This window comes from Podarcis erhardii (genome assembly GCF_964252035.2).
Source record: "Podarcis erhardii genome assembly, chromosome: 1".
Classification (NCBI taxonomy): Eukaryota; Metazoa; Chordata; class Lepidosauria; order Squamata; family Lacertidae; genus Podarcis; species Podarcis erhardii.
Genome location: NC_138497.1, coordinates 70,295,489 through 70,312,807, shown reverse-complemented (window position 1 = coordinate 70,312,807; position 17,319 = coordinate 70,295,489). Strand labels below are relative to the sequence as shown.

The following is a 17,319-nucleotide window of genomic DNA, read 5'->3' as shown; positions in this document are numbered from 1 at the left end:
GTAATCAGGCCTAGAGATGGACACACTTGAGTGGCATTCTGAACTAGAACAATATAATGAAGCCCAGAAACAGAAACAAAATACCCCTAGCAACAATAATTATTCAAGGAAAGGTATCATTACCTTGGGGAGTAAAAACCATAACAGAGCTCTTAAAATTTCAAAAATAAATTTAATCATCAGTTAGCCTTCCATCAAAACAGGGACACATCTTCCTAGCACGTCTATTTACAAGATGTACAATTTGTACATGATAACCTTAACCCAACGAAAGTATGCATGTAGGCATGGAGCTTCCTCATAGTGAGGCACTTACAAAATGTTTCAGCTGCAGGGGCATGAAAACCAATGAGGGATTCCGTGCCTGAAGGACCACTGTTTGGGCACTTGGAGCACCAATGGATCTTTACACCAGAGGTTATGCTATATGGCCATGCTGCATAAATAAAAACCTAGCAAACATTATATACTTAATTAACTATAATGACAGATTGTTTCTGCTTACTAACTGAAATTGATAATTCCTCAAAGTGTTTCCCACATTTTTGCATGCACTTATAAATGCATGCAAATAATTATTTTTGACAGCTGATTAATTAGTTTAATAAAATATTAGCAATTTTGGAAACAGCTGCCATCCATATGAAATACTGGCAAAATATATATATAAAAGTTAGCATTTTTCATGTGCCATGATAGATAAAAGTCTGATCAATCCCAACCCCAGCAAAAACATTCATATGACAGGAAAGTCACTCAATGTTTTTCAGTGTCTCTACAGTTGGCATGAAGCAAAATGAAACCCAGGAATTTCTGAAACACTGGTCAAAATATCTCTTCCTGCTCTCCCACAAGGAGCTCGTTAATAAAGATTCCATACAATCCATTACCCACTGGGCTGTAGAAACAACTGTGCAGTCTATTACTTTTTCAGAATTATGAATGATGGTGCAAAGATGAGGGGGAAACAGGAATGAATTTATCACGTTAAGCCTACACAAACAAAATCAGATAAGGCATACATACACATATACATATACATATGTATACATATGTATATGTATATTACATATATTACTGATTAGTTAGAATGAACAATGCTTTAAAAAAAGTATATGGTTCATCTTAATTTCTTCTGACAGCAGTTATTTTGTCTTTGTGCCCCATAAATAAAACTCAGCAAGAAGTCCAGAAACATTTTTATCTCTTATAATTCTCTCCTTTCAAATTGTGAAAGATGCGATAGAAAAGTGACCATAGAAATAGTGCTGATCCTGAGATGAAATATGGGACATGAAGATCCAGGCTAATTCTCATTCAAACTTTTGTTTAAGTTTCTTCTGAAAAATAGCTGGCAGAATAGAGAGAATAGCTAGAATCATGAGAATGAAAACAGAGTTCCAGGAGACTGCTTCACCTGCTGTTGTAAGCTGGTAGAGCGTTGTTCCAGCTTTAATTGCTACAAAAGATGGTGGCGCAACACCTGGAAATAAAAGACAAAAAAATGGATCAGGGGGAAAAAATTAAACACAAAACAGTTGTGTGTGTTTTTAATGTCACCAAATCATATAGATGATTCAGAAGTCATGAAGGAAGAACCTGTTCTCCCCCAATTTTGCAATTCTATGATTCTATTTTTAAAACATTTTTATTTAGGTTACCACACTAAAGTATTATCTATATTCCAGCTTGTAACTAACATCTACAAGATGGTTTATACAATAAAATATCGCTTATAAACCCCCCAATAACTAAAGCAATCAAGAATGAAAAACGGAGATTCCAAAACAACCAGCCTAAATAAAAATGTATTTGCTGCCTGCTTAAAAGCAGGCATTAATAAGCATGGGGTCAAGACAGAACCTTGTGGCATCCTGCAGGCCAAAAGCTACAGGCCAAATCAGTAGTCACCAAGGTCCACCTTCTGAAAGCTACAACCCAGGATTTCACTTCTGTCTACTTCTGTGTCATTGGCACTTTGCCTTCTGTGACTCAGCTGACTAGCCCAACCAAGCCTTGCAGATTTAATAAGCCAGAGAAGCCAAGGATCCAAAGCGCCTATCATGGGTCTTGGTTCTCCAGATAACTTTTTCACAACTTCAGGTTGCACAAGTTGAAAGGTATTCAATACAAAATGAACAGTCAGGAGCCCTGTGTGATCACTGGCACTGATTCAGAAATAACCATAGCATCCACACTGTAGTGGATGCTAGCAACTTTATCTGAAAAGCTTCTTGCAAAGCAGTCACCATCCCCCTGCTGGCCAGAGTGCAACAGGCCTTTTTACTGTTCTGAACAGATCAAATGAGCAGACAAAACAATGGTGGTGATGTAGGATTTCTTCACCACAATCATGCCACAGAGTAGGCTCTAAAATGGAATGTATCCTATGATAGATATGTAGAATTTCAGCTCATTTTTATTTAGCTGTGAAATTTACAGCCTGCATTCCATAACAACTAAAAATAAATAAAGCACTAAAATAAGAATATGCAAAAACAGTTATTCAAACTTTATACAACTGCCCAAGAGATGGGGCTGTGTACTAGTGAAGCATGCAGGATGAAGTCACATTTAGCAAAACTTTAATATTAATCTGAATTCTTACCTAGAAAAGTACCAATAAAAAATACTTTCAATGGTACATTTATTACAGGAGATGTTATATTGATAAACCAATTAGGAAGGAAAGGAGTTATTCTCAAAAATATTATGTAGTTAATGAGGTGTTCTCTGTGTCGTTCAACCTGTTGGGATATAAAAATTCCGAATTAAAAGAATCCTATTTTAGAAATATAGCAGCAATCTTAATTGCATAATCATTCCCTCTATTTCCAAAGTTTACTTGCGAGTGCTGGTCTTCACATAGCTAAAATGGAGCCATTCACACACAGGAGGGAGAAAGCAGCAAGTTTGGTTGAACCCCCAAGGTTCACAGAATTACAACAACAAAACCTTTGGGGAGGAACTAAGGATGTTGGCAAACCCCCCAAAAAGCCAAACGAGGATGGAGTGGCCAAGGAATGCTGACTATTGGATGAAAAACCCCTCCCCAAACTGGGTAAGAGAGAGAACAAAATAGAGCATCATGGAGGACCATGGCTGACTGACTGGAACAGGGAACAGGAATACCCTATACTGCAATGCTTTGTTGTAGGTCCAACTTTACCCCTCTAATAGTGAACTCAGGTGGCTGAGGGTTAAACTGGGCTATCCCAAAATAAGGAAGCAATTTCTACATAGGGGATTCTCTAGGTAGGGGTGTGAAAGTATGTACAGAAAAATAAAACAATAAAATTTATTATTATTACTACTATCACTGCTGTTACTTCTATGAAGAAGAAGAAGAAGAAGAAGAAGAAGAAGAAGAAGAAGAAGAAGAAGAAGAAGTAAACAGCCCAGAAAGCACCTGAGAGTTTCCAGGCTTCTTGAGGGCACAGACATAACAGCCCACTAGCAACTCATTTCATTGTCAACAAAGAGAACCTGTGGTTGACATATTGCCAAATTCCCATATTTGCTGTTACTTTGGGGAAAGTAGGGGTGGAAAGAGATATGCTACAACTGGTTTCAAGTTGGCTTGCTTGAAATTAACATTAACCAGTGTTTGTCAAATCAGACGACACAAGCTATGGTTTAGCACGAACGGCATGCAAGCCCAAAATTTACTTCTAGACTCACTCCTGTCACACTGAACTATGGTTTAGCATGAAATCCAGGTTGTGACCAGGTGTGGGGGGAAATGGATACAGTGGTACCTTGATTCTTGAACTTGATCCGTTCCAGGAGTCCGTTCGACTCCCAAAACCATTTGAAAACCAAGGCGCAGCTTTTAATTGGCTGCAGCAGCTGCAGGAACTTCTTACACTCAAGCAGAAGCCACGTCGGAAGTTCAGCTTCCGAAAAATGTTCACAACCCAGAACACTTACTTCTGGGCTTGCGGTGTTTGGGAGCCAATTTGTTCAGGAGCCAAGCGGTTCAAGTACCAAGGTACCACTGTATTTGTGTAATTCCTATCCTCTTATACTTAAATGTAAGCATTTAGGATAGATGTTCCACCAGAGTGACTTTACCTGCTGTGACCATTTCACGGCTTTCTCTGTTAAATATCTATAAACAACAGGTCTTCCAACTAAATAGGACAGCATATAACAGAAAGAGGCCCCAAGTCCAGAGCACTGCAAATGAATGGAAAATGAGACTCTCATATATTCATCCTTCACATGATTAACATGCAATGGGGTTTCAAATAATCAATGTAGTTAAGCATTTATCTATACATTCAATATTACTCTCTCTTAGTTAGAACTGTATCACCTCAGACCACCTATAGGGGACTGCTTTGTTAGTACTCCCCTTTATGTTAAAAAGAAAATCTTTCATGCAGAAAACTAGCGCATCTGGGAGAAAACTAGTCTAGAACCTCTCTTACCATGTATGAGTTGTCTGTATGATTCTGCTGAACACACACTTCAACTCTAGTACAAGCAGCTTCAAAATAGTAGTAACTACAGAAAATTCTTTTAAAACTGATTTGAATTGGACTTTTATTATACAAGGGTGTTCGTGTGTCTGCATCTGGGGCCATCTGTTGTTACAAGTGACTAGCTGTCCACAACATGGTACACTGAGGCCACCATTTCCAAATTACCTTCACATAGCGTTTTGCAAATGACCCTAACCATAACGCCCTTCCTTTTTCCGAAGAAGTTGTTTCAAGTCTTGGAAAGGGATGTACATCACACCCTAATTAATGCATTTAAATTGGTTTCCAGTTGCTCACTTTTATAGCCACCAGAGAAAAAGTGGGCGGAATTGAACATTGCACTATTACAAACATTCTGTCTGCACAAGCATATTAGCTTGCCAGACTGAACAATCCTCCTCCCGCCCACTGTTCTGGGGTCTATACTGACCCCCCCTATCCAATTTCAGGGAATTTGGGAGAACAGGGGAATTAAGGGGTAAGCCCTGTTGCAGAAGCAGGTTGTGTTATGTGAATCCCACCCAATGTTTCTGTTTTACTCAGAGTAAACCCATTGAAATTAATGGACCTAATTTAGTCACTTTCAGTAATTTCATCAGGTCTACTCCAGGCTAAACTTAGTTGAACACTATCTAGTAAAATTATTATTTTGCTATCACTTATTCAACTTTGTCCATTAGAAAGTACTCCTTTCTGAGAGCTGATTCATCACTACCACCCCTTATGTCAAAAGCAAATTTCACCTGCCCCAGGAGGGCAAGATTTAGTATACTGTCCTCACTAGTAAATGCTACATTTCTATTAACTATTCTATTTCTTTGTTAGCGTTAAAATTCAGTGGAGGAAAAGCCAGTCCTACTTTACATAAAACAATTATTGCTATTGGGCACTGATTTAACAGAGCCAGCTGAATATATTTAAAATATTCTTATCCTATCTTCTAATCAGTGCACCCAACTGCTCAGAGCAGACACAATGAAATTAATGTACGTGTTTAAGTTGGGTCCATTCATTTCAGTGGGTCTCCTCTGAATATGACTAACACTGGATACAACCTGAGGACACCTTTTCAAATCCAATAAAAAAGATAAATACACAAGTGATAGTGTACAGAAGCAGAACAATTCTTCTCTCCTTAGAGATGTGGCCTTCACTGGGGAGGGAAGTTTGGGTCTTCTCTCCCTACCAATGACCCCAATCAAGATGCCCCCTGCACCTCAATTAGGCTTAAGGGTAAAGTTCCCGTTGGCACCCACTGCAGCATAACGGAAAGGTTAAATTAAACTTCTCCTTATGCTGCAGTCTCACAGCACACCAGGGAAGAGACACTTGCAATTAAATGGGGAAAATCTATTTAGAGTAAGTAATGTGTATTTTGGCCCTGAGGCAAACCTCTGCCAGCAGGTTTTTAGGTTGCTTTCAACATTCTTTCTGTGTCTGTTTCTATGTTGTTTTTCAGTTATACTACTATTTTGTTTGTTACTGTCTTATTGTAAACAGCTTTGAACCTCCTAAGAAAGTAACAGGTAAACATTTAATAGCTAAACATTTAATTAATAAGAACTCCCCTGTTCATTACTTCAATTGTTACATATTAAAAGGTTATGCCTGTACTATTCACATCATCTGCTGCTGCACTAAATAGCAAGTACCTTAAACAAATATTTTGAAGAAAAGCATTCTGTATTTGTAATTAATACTTACCAAACAAACAAGAAATAGAGCTAGGGGGAAAGGGTAGAGAAATCCTGAAAGTATACTCAGAAATATTGATCCAGGAATAGCAAAGGTTTGCAAACTGAATGGTAGGTTTAGTTAAGGACAACATTACTTCACTGTTTTGAACATGCAGAGTATACTAATGCATGTTTACTCAGAAGTTAGGTCTGACTGTTTTTAATAAAACTTTCTCCAAGGTACATAGGATTACAACCTTAGAAATTTAAAACCAATACAATTTTAAATAATTTATATATCAAAAGTATTGCCAATGAAAAGAATTTAAAAGATGGTTTAATATTTGAAATATGCATATACAGGTGAAACTCAAAAAATTAGAATATTGTGGAAAAGTTCATTTATTTCAGTAATTCAACTTAAAAGGTGAAACTAATATATGAGATAGACTCATGACATGCAAAGCGAGATATGTAAAGCCTTTATTTGTTATAATTGTGATGATTATGGTGTACAGCTGATGAAAACCCCAAATTAACAATCTCAGAAAATTAGAATATTGTGAAAAGGTGCAGTAGCTATTCAATACATAACACCTGCAATGGGTTCCTGAGCCTTTAAATGGTCTCTCAGTCTGGTTTAGTAGGAAGCACAATCATGGGGAAGGCTGTTGACCTGTTATGCAGAAAGCCATCATTGAGACCCTCCATAAGGATGGAAAGCCTCAAAAGCCAATTGCAGAAGAAGTTGGATGTTCCCAAAGTGCTGTATCGAAGCACATTAATGGAAAGGAAGGGGAAAGTGTGGAAGAAATAGGTGCACAAGCATCAAGGATGACTGCAGCCTGGAGAGGATTGTCAAGAAAAGAGCATTCAAACGTGTTGGGGACTTTCACAATCGTTGTTTTGTCAACACAAGCATTTCAGCTTGCCAGATGGAAAAATCTCCCCTCTCCCCTGTGTGTGTTTCTGCAGGATCCTCTGACATGCTCTCCCTTCCCCACAGTCAATTGGGGGGGGGGGGTCCACAGGGGGAAGAGAGGGGAAAGCCCCAATGTATTAGCAGGACTTGTGCTGGTACCTGGCTCTCAGTCATAAATCTGAAACATTCATTCTGCAATGTATAGAACAGACTATTATTATTATTATTTACTGAATTTATATACTGCCTTATACCTGGAGGTGTCACGGTGGTTCACAGACTATGCTGTTCTACTAATTTAGATACCAATAAAGGTTCACATTGGGTGTCTTTTTAAAAAAAATATCTGTGGTATTTCTAACCTTTATTGGGTCCCAGGGCAGGAATATAATAAATGAATCTCAGCTTTACCTCTGTATAGGCTACTTACCGTAAGTTCTGTGAACCAAACTCTTACAAAACATAATTTTGTACTATGAAGTGCTATTCAATGGTACCATTAAATAGCCTTGTTTACAGCTGCCAAAAGTTGTTCACATAGCACTAATGGAGCATGCCTCAAACAACTTTTAAATAGCTAAGTGAATCAAAGACTCATTTCTATCCAAGTGTTGTTAACAACCTAGCAATAGCAAATTAGCATATTCTATCCCCACAGGGTGAATAACCACCAATAAAAATAAAGCTGCTTGTTTTAACAGGTTGGCTATGTGTTAAGAATTTTTTTTAACAACTTCACAGCACAAAAATATTCCTTTATGCAAATAAGTCAAGTCTTCCTAAATGCTCTTAACCCCTTTGACTTCTTATGCAGTTTTCACATCTTAAAAATATAGGATTAAACCAAGTTAGGTTGCTTCTTAAAATCAGTTTCAGAAGTTCCTTCAATTACTGATTACTACACTTAATGTTCTGTTAAAATTGATAAATCTCTCCCACTTGAAATGAAAAAAAGCAGGCTTAGAGAATCTGTGGCCTTCGGGAAGTTGCTGGACTCACTTGTCCAGCAAGCATGGCTAATGGTTAGGAACATCACAAGCTGTGGTCTAACATCTGGAAGACCACAGGTTCCCCTTTCATGGAATAAATCAAGCCAGGGTAATGCAAGATAATCCTTGCTCAGATTCCAAAGGCAGTGGCATTCCCTCTGCTTTCATTATCCTCTAGGATTAAATGATTTAACTCACAGGAGTGTTATTAAGGATGAAATCAACTTATTTCATAAATCATTTTATAGTTTCAAAACAAAGTCATTTGCAAAGGAAACCTACGTTCACTTAGATGTAGCTTCCATTGCCTACAATGAAGCATATTCTTTCGTAAGTACTGTATATTTAGGAATGGAGCCTTGGCTTCTTGAATTTAATCCCCCAACAATACAACGTACTCCGTTTTTCTGTTTTTCTACCTTTCTGGTCCAATCTTACATGTGAAAATTCTGAAATAAACATGTTCAATGCTGAAGTGGGAAAAGGGCCTTCTTATACAAACCAATGAAAACCACACACTGTTAACTACCAGTAGTTCCATTTTGAAAGATGCCAAGTACGGTCACACAAATTCTTAATGGCTCTTAAAGTTGTTCCCCACATTCCATTCCACATTGTTCAAAAGCCTCCCCCCCTCCCGATCCTTTCAGGAGGTACAGGGGATGGGTACCTTTTCTTCTATGAACTTCCATCTATTCACTTATCTTCGGACCCAAACCATGTAATCAAGAGTGTCCATCACCACCACACAGAAAAAAGAGCCTGGAAACTACTTCATGTCATATTCCAGAAAGCCACAGCTATGCGTATTTTTCAAATAAGGATACAAAACGTAAGTAGCAAAATAGGCCACTAGGACTTGTACATAGAAGTTGTCCTTGTATTTAGAGAGAACTTTTCCTAAGGCTTTGGCATCATCCATGTCTCTGGGAACCTTTATACATTCTCTCTCCTCTCTGTAGGGGAAAAAGAAATCAGATGAAGTTACCAGCTTAAACAGCAGATGCTTGCCCCAAACAGCAGGGATACTAATGGCACTGTGACATATGTATCATGCACTCTTTTAAGATTTCATGTAAAATACTAATTACACTGTTTGACTTATTGGATTTTGTAATACATACAGCCAGCTTTAACTACTACTTGATGTTATTCTGTAAGCTGTTGAGGTATCAAAGGTACTACATCAAAACATCAGTTGTTCAGAAATTACTAGACAGTTTGATATTATCAAAACCTTTGCCTCCACTCCAGCAATTATTAATCAAAGTCAATGTTCAAAGCAAGGCCACACATCGTATTCAACATAATATCCAGGCACAACTTAATAACTTTTAATACAAGCAGATGGAACACATGTTCATTGCTTTAGGAGAGAAGAGTAATTGTTTGTGGTGTTTATTCAGAGATAGAGAAGGGCTTCAATACATAACACATATACAGAGAATACCCCAAATCTCTGCATCTTTGGAAGCAAGTAATTCCTTTCAAATACCTGTAGATATTATTTTTTGGAAAACGCTTGGGTGATTCTTAGCAGAACATACAAAGAAGCTCTATGGCCACATCTACACTACAAATGTAAGCCACTTCCACACAGTGTTTGGAATTCCCCAAGTGCCAGGTGTGTTTTGCTACTGGAACTGGTGCAGCTGTGACTAAGTGGAGATTTCTGGGTGACAGGTTGGTGATTGCTATCTGCACTGAGTCTGCTGACTTGTGCACAGCAAAAGACATGCATCTTGTGCTTCTGTATTGCCCTGTGAATCATGGAGCCATTGCTGGTCATCTTAGTCCTCCATCATCACAAACCACAATTTAAAAACCTCTGGCTTAGTCCATAGTTAATACCATTTTCATTTCCACTGTATGTGTTTCTCCTTCTTGCATACTGGGACAAGTGAATTGTTGTAAGAGCAAGCTACAGTCAATCAATGTAGTTGATATCATAGAATCATAGGATTATAGCATTGAAAGAGACCCCAAAGACAATCTGGCAAACCCCTAGCAAACAGATATTCCATTGCGGCAACCATAACCTAAGTTTAAGGTGCCATTTGGCACTTAGCTTATATATCTGAGTTTTTAACACTGCTTCCACGTCAATTAAACAGTAACAGCTATCACAAATCCTTGAAACAGCAGTGCTCAGCACAATCAGAAATCTACAATTCCAGAGTTTGTTTGGTTTTTTGGAGAGGGGAGCTCCAATAGTTAAAAACTACTTTGAACCCAGTATCGTAACAGCTTTTCGTAGTGTGAATGTGTAGTGAAATGAGCATTTGTCCAAGTTTTGTCTGACGACATAATTTTGAATTGGACAGCTCAGCTCTGCCAGACATTAACAGGTGGTTAGTTTAACCTCTAATCCCAGGATATACAACTATCCACCTGAGAAATTTGCATACTGTGACATATTAAAACTAAGATTGGGGTTAACCAGCAATATGAAGTGTTTTGATATAGTAGTACAACAAGCTTCCATAATGTATTGTCTGAACAAAAAATATTTGTCAGTAATCTTTAAATGGTTATGTCAAATTTCTAACAGGAATGAGCCAGGTAGCATACCTTGCAGCTTACTGGTAAATTCTGATATCAAAACTAGACATTTATACACATGGTTCCTTTCTGAAAACTTAATGAACTGTGTCCTTCACTTCTGAGTTCTATAGGTTTGTAAGGTTCTTTAGGTACATTTGCTGGAAACAAAGCAAATTCTCGGTCATACTTACTCACTCAGCTGTGGAAAGTTTTTATATACCAGAAACATAACAGATGCAGCTATTAAGAAGATGGACAATAATATGAGAAGGGACATTCGTGCAGATCCACCTTCTTTATGGGCCTTTCCTGAAATGGAACAAAAATATAATTAATTCATGAGTTCTTACAAATCATATTTGAGGGGTAGAATTGAGGAAGGGCACTTAGACTTCACCCCTTCATGGATCACTGCCTTGCCGTGGCGAAGGGGCTTGAATAATTCAGAGAAGCTATGAGCTATGCCATGCAGGGCCACCCAAGATGAACAGGTCATGGTGGAGAGTTTTGACCAAACGTGATCCACCTGGAGCAGGAACCAGCAAGCCACTCCAGTATCCCAGCCAAGAAAACTCCATGGACAAAGACAACAGGCATATAAAAGTTATGACGCTGAAAGATGAGCCCCTCAGGTCGGAAGGCGTCCAACATGCTACTGAGGAAGAGCAGAGGACAAGTACAAGTAGATTCAGAGTGGATGAAGCGGCTGAGCCAAAGCCGAAAGGTCGCTCAATTGCGGATATGCCTGGAAGCGAAAGGAAAGTCCAATGCTGTAAAGAAAAATATCGCATAGGAACCTGGAATGTAAGAACCATGAACCTTGGTGAGTTGGATGTAGTCAAAAATGAGATGGCAAGAATAAATATTGACATCCTGGGCATCAGTGAACTAAAATGGACGGAAATGGGCAAATTCAGTTCAGATGACCATCATATCTACTACTGTGGGCAAGAAACCTGTAAAAGAAATGGAGTTTGACAAGGTAACTAGAGCTCACTCAAGTCTACTTCCCTAGCTTACTTTAGTGATGATAATCAAGCAATAAGTCCATCTCTTCTTAAATTTGCTTCTATTGATGGATAAAGGAAACATGCCCATGACCAACTTGCCTGAAACTACTATTTCACTCAGGCAGGCAACTGTGTGAGACTGCTACTACATAGTAAACTGGCTAGATCATCCACCCTGCTTATCTGTCAAGAATAATAATAATCCCAGAGTGTTTATTACAATTGGTGGTGCCATGATTATGCAATGTGTACTGAATATTCCCTCTTGTGATGTTACATAATTATGAGCTGGCAGGAGGAGTACAGAGATGATGAAACTGCCACATAAGTATGAAAATCATATGACGTGGCATAACAAGTGTTCTGAATTTAGCAATTTGCCTTGAAGTTACTATACTTGTGTAGCATGCTTTCGTAAAGCCTCATATGTCTAACAGAAGGTAAACCATCTGCACAGCTACACCTGAAGTTTCATTACTCCTCTTAAAATCAGTGCCTCCCAGGAAGAATCTGTATAAAATCATTACTGTCAGCAGAAAGAAAGATAATTGTTTAGTAGCAGTTGAACTTCATATTTCTTACAGCAGCAAATGTACACTCTGGGTGTCACACTGCTATTCCAGCAAGCCAACATCACAAATCATGGCATTGTATCTGTGCTGTAGGCAGCTATGCCTACAGTTAATTGTATGAATGTGCATTCATGTTAAGTCTGAAATAAGCACACAACCCACAAAGACATATGAAATTTTAAAATGCCAAACTCAACAAGGGTTTTGAGAAGATAAGTTGATAACCATTTTTACCCGATTTTTTTTCTGCCATTACATTTTTTTTAAACTCTTGAAATTATGCTCATTTTAAAAGTTCAATTTCCACATTACATGCCAATTTTTAACAACTGCTATTGCACTGGAGGCTAAACAAAGCTTACAAGTTTCCAATGCATTACACTTTTAATTTTTACTTTGATTAGAGTGCTTTTTGCACAGGGAGTATATCATGATTCAATCTGGAACAAATTCTATTGCAAATAAATTCAAAAAAATCATTAGGACCACTCAAGTGACATTATATGCGCAGAACTGAGAGTTAACATTTAACTGCACTCAATCATCTCAAGTACAGTAGATATCTGTAATTACAACTTCAATTTGGCAAAGGCACTTCAATTACTATTCCAACATAAAAAACGGTTCAATATAAAAGTGATACTGAACATTATTTTGATGCACTGTTGTGATAAGCCCAGTGAACCAAAAGAATTATGTTAAAACTAGAACGTACTGTATACCTTAATTTTAAAGTCCTTGTGACAAAGCCAACTTTTTAAATGTCTTTGACACAAGTCATTTCACTTACAGGAGTTTGCCACAGCCAGTTAAGAGTCAGAGTAAGAACACGTAATCATAAAGTAGCATTTACTGTACTTCCTCTATTCCTTACCCACTTATATCTAAAGCGGATAACATAGCAAATTTATAGAATAGGCTTTAAAATTCGAAGTGCAGCAACTCTGAATAACTATGTCAAGTTCTGAAATAACAATGATTTCCAAAGCATCTAATTAATGTGGCTACAACAATGTTGCCATGCCAGCTTAGACCAATTACATGTTTAAAGACTCTGCTCTTTCAGGCTGTAAATGTCAAAATGTCCTTACTTGTACCAAGCTACTAGGGTTCCCAATTTTAAAAGGCAAAAGACAGGACTGGTTACCCAGGGTAAAATTTGAAGTGCTACAAGACCATCATCTTAGGGGTCTGGTCAGTGTGTGGATGGTAATCCTCTCAAAACCACACATGTGCTGCCTTGGGTTCCAAGACACAAGAAAGGCAGGCTATACAGTACATGCAAAAAAGTACTAAAATGGTCTGTATCCAACCTATGAATTTAATGTATCATTTCTGCTTTCCCAAGAGAATGATATCCCATGTGCTGTTCTGGGGGATCCTTCAACCCTCTGGAACCGTCTGGGGAGGGTGCAGACGGAGGAGATGGGATAAGCCCTGTTGCACTAGTGGGAATAGTTGCACTGGCTTCCACTAGCAAACCAAGTTAGTTGAATACAGCCGTATAGTTTCCTTCACCCCCTCAAATAAACGTAGTTACCCCAGTTTTGTATTTAACCACTCACCTGGTTTCCACTGCCAACTAGGAACTCAACACAGAGGGGTGAGTGGACTAGCAAAGAGAACCAGAGTACTTGTTTCTCTTTTGCCAGCCTGTATAGCACCCATTCTGGCTAAAAGAAAGGGGCTTCACTTCCTCTGCAGCCACCACAGAAATACAGTGGACTGGTGAAGAAGAAACAGACGACTCAAGTTTTTCCACTGTCAGGTTGTTGTGTTTCTAGCGCAGTGTTTCCCAACCGGTGTTCCGCGGCACACTAGTGTGCCGCGAGACGTTGCCTGGTGTGCCGCAGGAAAAATTAAAAAATTCGAAAGATATCCGGAGAGGCGGCCTTCGGGCGAGTTTTAATTTTAATTTTCCTTCTCCCACTTAATGCCCCACGCTCGCCCGAGCAGCTTGCAGTCCTCGGTAACCACGGCGACCCGAGGGAGGGGAGGGAACAGGGAAGTCGAGGGCGGCGGCGAGCCGCGATGACGTCAGTGGGCCGCGCCACCTCGCCCTGGCACGGTGTGAGAGCCCCGGCTAGTGGCGAGAGCTTCGGAATAAGTGGGATCCGCGTGCGCGAGACCAAGATCGCAGGTAAGGAGCTCAGCCCTGGGCAGGAGGAAGCGGGGCCGCGCGTGCGGGCCACATCCCCACAGAGAGCGAGCCTCCCCCGGCCCACCACTCCGGGCAGGTCCACTCGCATGAGGGGGCGGCGATGGCGACGGCCGGCAGCTTGCCTGCAATGCCATCCCTCGAGCAGGCGAGGAGCCCGGAGGCTACCAGATGCGAGTCCTCTTTCCCACCCTGCTCGGGAGTCCAAAGCACTTGGTCGCATTCAGGATCTAGAGTGGGGAAGCGGGGCTTGTGTCTGGGCTGGACACATTGGGCTGCCTGTGCCGCTCGACCTGCGGGGAGAAATCAGGGTGGGAGTCACGACCGTGAGGCAGGGCTGCCAAGTGTGGCAGAAGAGGACACGGCCGTCGCACCTGTCCTTAGGTAGGAGCTTCTTCCGTGTCGACCTGCTGCCCTAAAGTCTTGGCTTTTTTCTTGGCTTTTTGGCGGTTGGCACAGAAGGAAGGCAAGGGGGAGGGGAAAAAATTGAAACTTACACTTTCGTGCGTCCCTCCCGGCGTGACGCTGCGCGCTGACGTCACGGGGCTGTAATGGTGGTGTGCCTCAAGATTTTTTTCATGAAACAAGTGTGCCTTTGCCCAAAAAAGGTTGGGAAACACTGTTCTAGCGTACAAGAAGTAGGGCCTCTCTTAATAAAAAAAGCAGGCAAGTAAGAAACTTGGGAGGCTAGGAATAGGCTCAGTCCTTTCTGAGCAGCCCTGCATGAACAGTATCTTATGTCTTAAAACTAATGCCATCATTAGCAGTGTTCCCATCTAAAATGTAACCTGACAGAAAAGCATGAGAAAGATGTTAGGAGACCTGTCTATCTGAAGACATGAAAGTTATGGCAAATAGAACATTTCACACACAAAAACATGCTTCACTAATACGCTGGGAGAAAAATGTTTTTGGAGAGAAGCATTTTCTCACTTGTGAGCAGTTTGCTCTGCCTTCCCGCAGTTCAACTTTACCCTGTATCAGTAAAATGAATTTTCACTCAGAACCAGACACACTAGGTCATCACAAGGTTATTCTAATAAAACAACTTCTCTTTCCAAGCCCACTCCCACAAAACACAACACATAATCCTACTTCATTTTCAACTATCAGCTATCTATTCCAGGTGGGAAATGTGGAAGGTGGCAAATCTCCCAGAAGACAGTCTTTCATACAGCCTAGAGGAAGCAACTTAATCCCACCAAGAACAATTGGACATCCTTCCAAATAAGTCTACAGAGATTGCAAGTGTATAGTGAAAGACACCTCAGATTTGGGATACGCATTCAACATATGTTCCCAATGAATCTTTGCTGAAGAGGCTAGACATACCCCATCACTGATAACTGTCTGGCAGGCATCACATATGACATTGCAGACATCCCTTTCTAATTCAATCACAACTACTGTGCCAATTTTATTCACCTGAAGGTTTGGAAAGACTTGCAAGAAGTTATTCACTATTGTCTCTAAGACCTTAAGAATCAATGGGACCTGCCATAACCTCACAGCTGGAACTATACACAGAAGTCCCACTGTGAATATTACACTTTGAATACAACAGCTGAAAGTTAATGCATTTTTGTACTTGAACTCCTGAACTACATTCCTTACTCCACACCACTTTCCTAGGCCCCTAACAACTGGTTTCCTTCATGCATAATGCTCATCACGTATTTATCATATTAAAAGCACTTCTTGTTATAGGAAATCTGTTCTCAGAAGAACAATGGCTATGATTCAAACTCTGAAGCCACCACAATGCATGAAGCTAAACTGGTCTTGATCTGGTCAGTGTCCAGAGGGACCTTGGGTTCCACGGTGAAATAAACGTAAATACATACATAAAGCAGGCTAACAGCAACTTGTCCAATAGGAATGAACACAACTTTACTGCTGAATGCCACAGGCCACCCACAATATCCCAATTGCCCAACATCACGTTCAGAGATTTATGACTAATGAGTCTTGAACCTGAATTATCTGCTTTGAGATCCAACGTGGAAGAACTGCCCCACATCACGCCATATGGGCCTCCACACCCATGAGAGCACAGCAAACTTCCCAAGTAGGGCTCCTGACAGGCCTCGGGCCCCCCAGAACTTGTTTTCAAAAGGTCTCGACTTAAAAGGCTTAATAAGTGCGTCCCTTTGAGCATCTGCAGAGTGCCCAAGAAAACCGAGAACCGGCCAGCCACGGATTATGTGGGAAGATTGTTCAGTTCGGGATCTAGGCGAATTTGAACCCCGGCACTTCTTGTTTTGTGGCATTAAACGCTGCTTCGGAGCATGTGCATTTCCCCTCTGAGTCACCCTCCTCCTTCCTCTTCCTCCTCCTCTCCCTTCCCGCGTCTCCTATCCTTCATTCTCCAGTGACCCCGGAACACCTCCAGGCACACCGCCGGCTTGGTTCCAGCGCCCCCCCCAATCCATCCATCCATCCATGAATCTCTCACGCGTTCGCCTCCTGCCGCTTCTGCTTCCCACCTGCAAGCAGCTCCTGATGCCTTTCCAAGGCAGCCTCCGCCTCCTTCGCCGCCGCCGCCGCCGCCGCCGCCTCTTCCTTCTCCGACGTCCTCCCGGACCCTCGCTGGCTCGTGCCCGGCTGCGCCATGGTAGCCCCTTCGGCGACGCCACCAGCCCCTTCGCCGGCCGGCAACACACAGGCCCGGCTCAGCCTCCGCCGGCGCCAAGAACCGCGAGAGGAGGCGGGATCGGCCGCAGCCCTCCCCTCAGCGCCGACGCCGCCCGCTGGCCGGCTCCGTAGGCCGCAGGCGCGGACTCTGTGATTCCGCCCCGCCCGCAGAGGCTCTCCCGCCGCCCTTCTGCCAACACCTTTGCTCTTGGGTTCCTGGAAGGGCTGCCCACGTTTTCTAGTAAATACCGTGGAAGTCGGTTTCTTTCTCCAAAAGACGCCGATTCGGAAGGAACGCAGTGGTTCCACCATAGGCGTAGGCAGGAT

At 41.1% G+C, this 17,319-nt stretch overlaps 1 protein-coding gene across 1 annotated transcript; it reads right to left on the bottom strand.

The window, feature by feature from the left end:
• Nucleotides 1-152: 152 nt before the first annotated feature.
• TMEM41B (transmembrane protein 41B) lies at nucleotides 153-17,319 on the bottom strand. The gene is made up of 7 exons (XM_081841630.1): nucleotides 16,845-17,319; nucleotides 10,810-10,927; nucleotides 8,902-9,030; nucleotides 6,192-6,285; nucleotides 4,075-4,179; nucleotides 2,609-2,747; nucleotides 153-1,483 (listed from the first exon to the last, which is right to left on the bottom strand). Exons 1-7 carry the CDS (start codon nucleotides 17,302-17,304, stop codon nucleotides 1,314-1,316), a joined length of 1,215 nt encoding a protein of 404 aa, XP_081697756.1. The 5' UTR covers nucleotides 17,305-17,319; the 3' UTR covers nucleotides 153-1,313.

Excerpts from the sequence above, each read along its gene's own strand:
- TMEM41B (XM_081841630.1), bottom strand. The coding sequence starts at position 17,304 with ATGGTGGAACCACTGCGTTCCTTCCGAATCGGCGTCTTTTGGAGAAAG. Across the intron at positions 10,928-16,844 it reads GCATCAGGAGCTGCTTGCAG|GAAAGGCCCATAAAGAAGGT; the intron begins GTGGGAAGCAGA and ends GTTCCATTTCAG. Across the intron at positions 6,286-8,901 it reads TATTTTGCTACTTACGTTTT|TTTGCAAACCTTTGCTATTC; the intron begins GTATCCTTATTT and ends CCTACCATTCAG.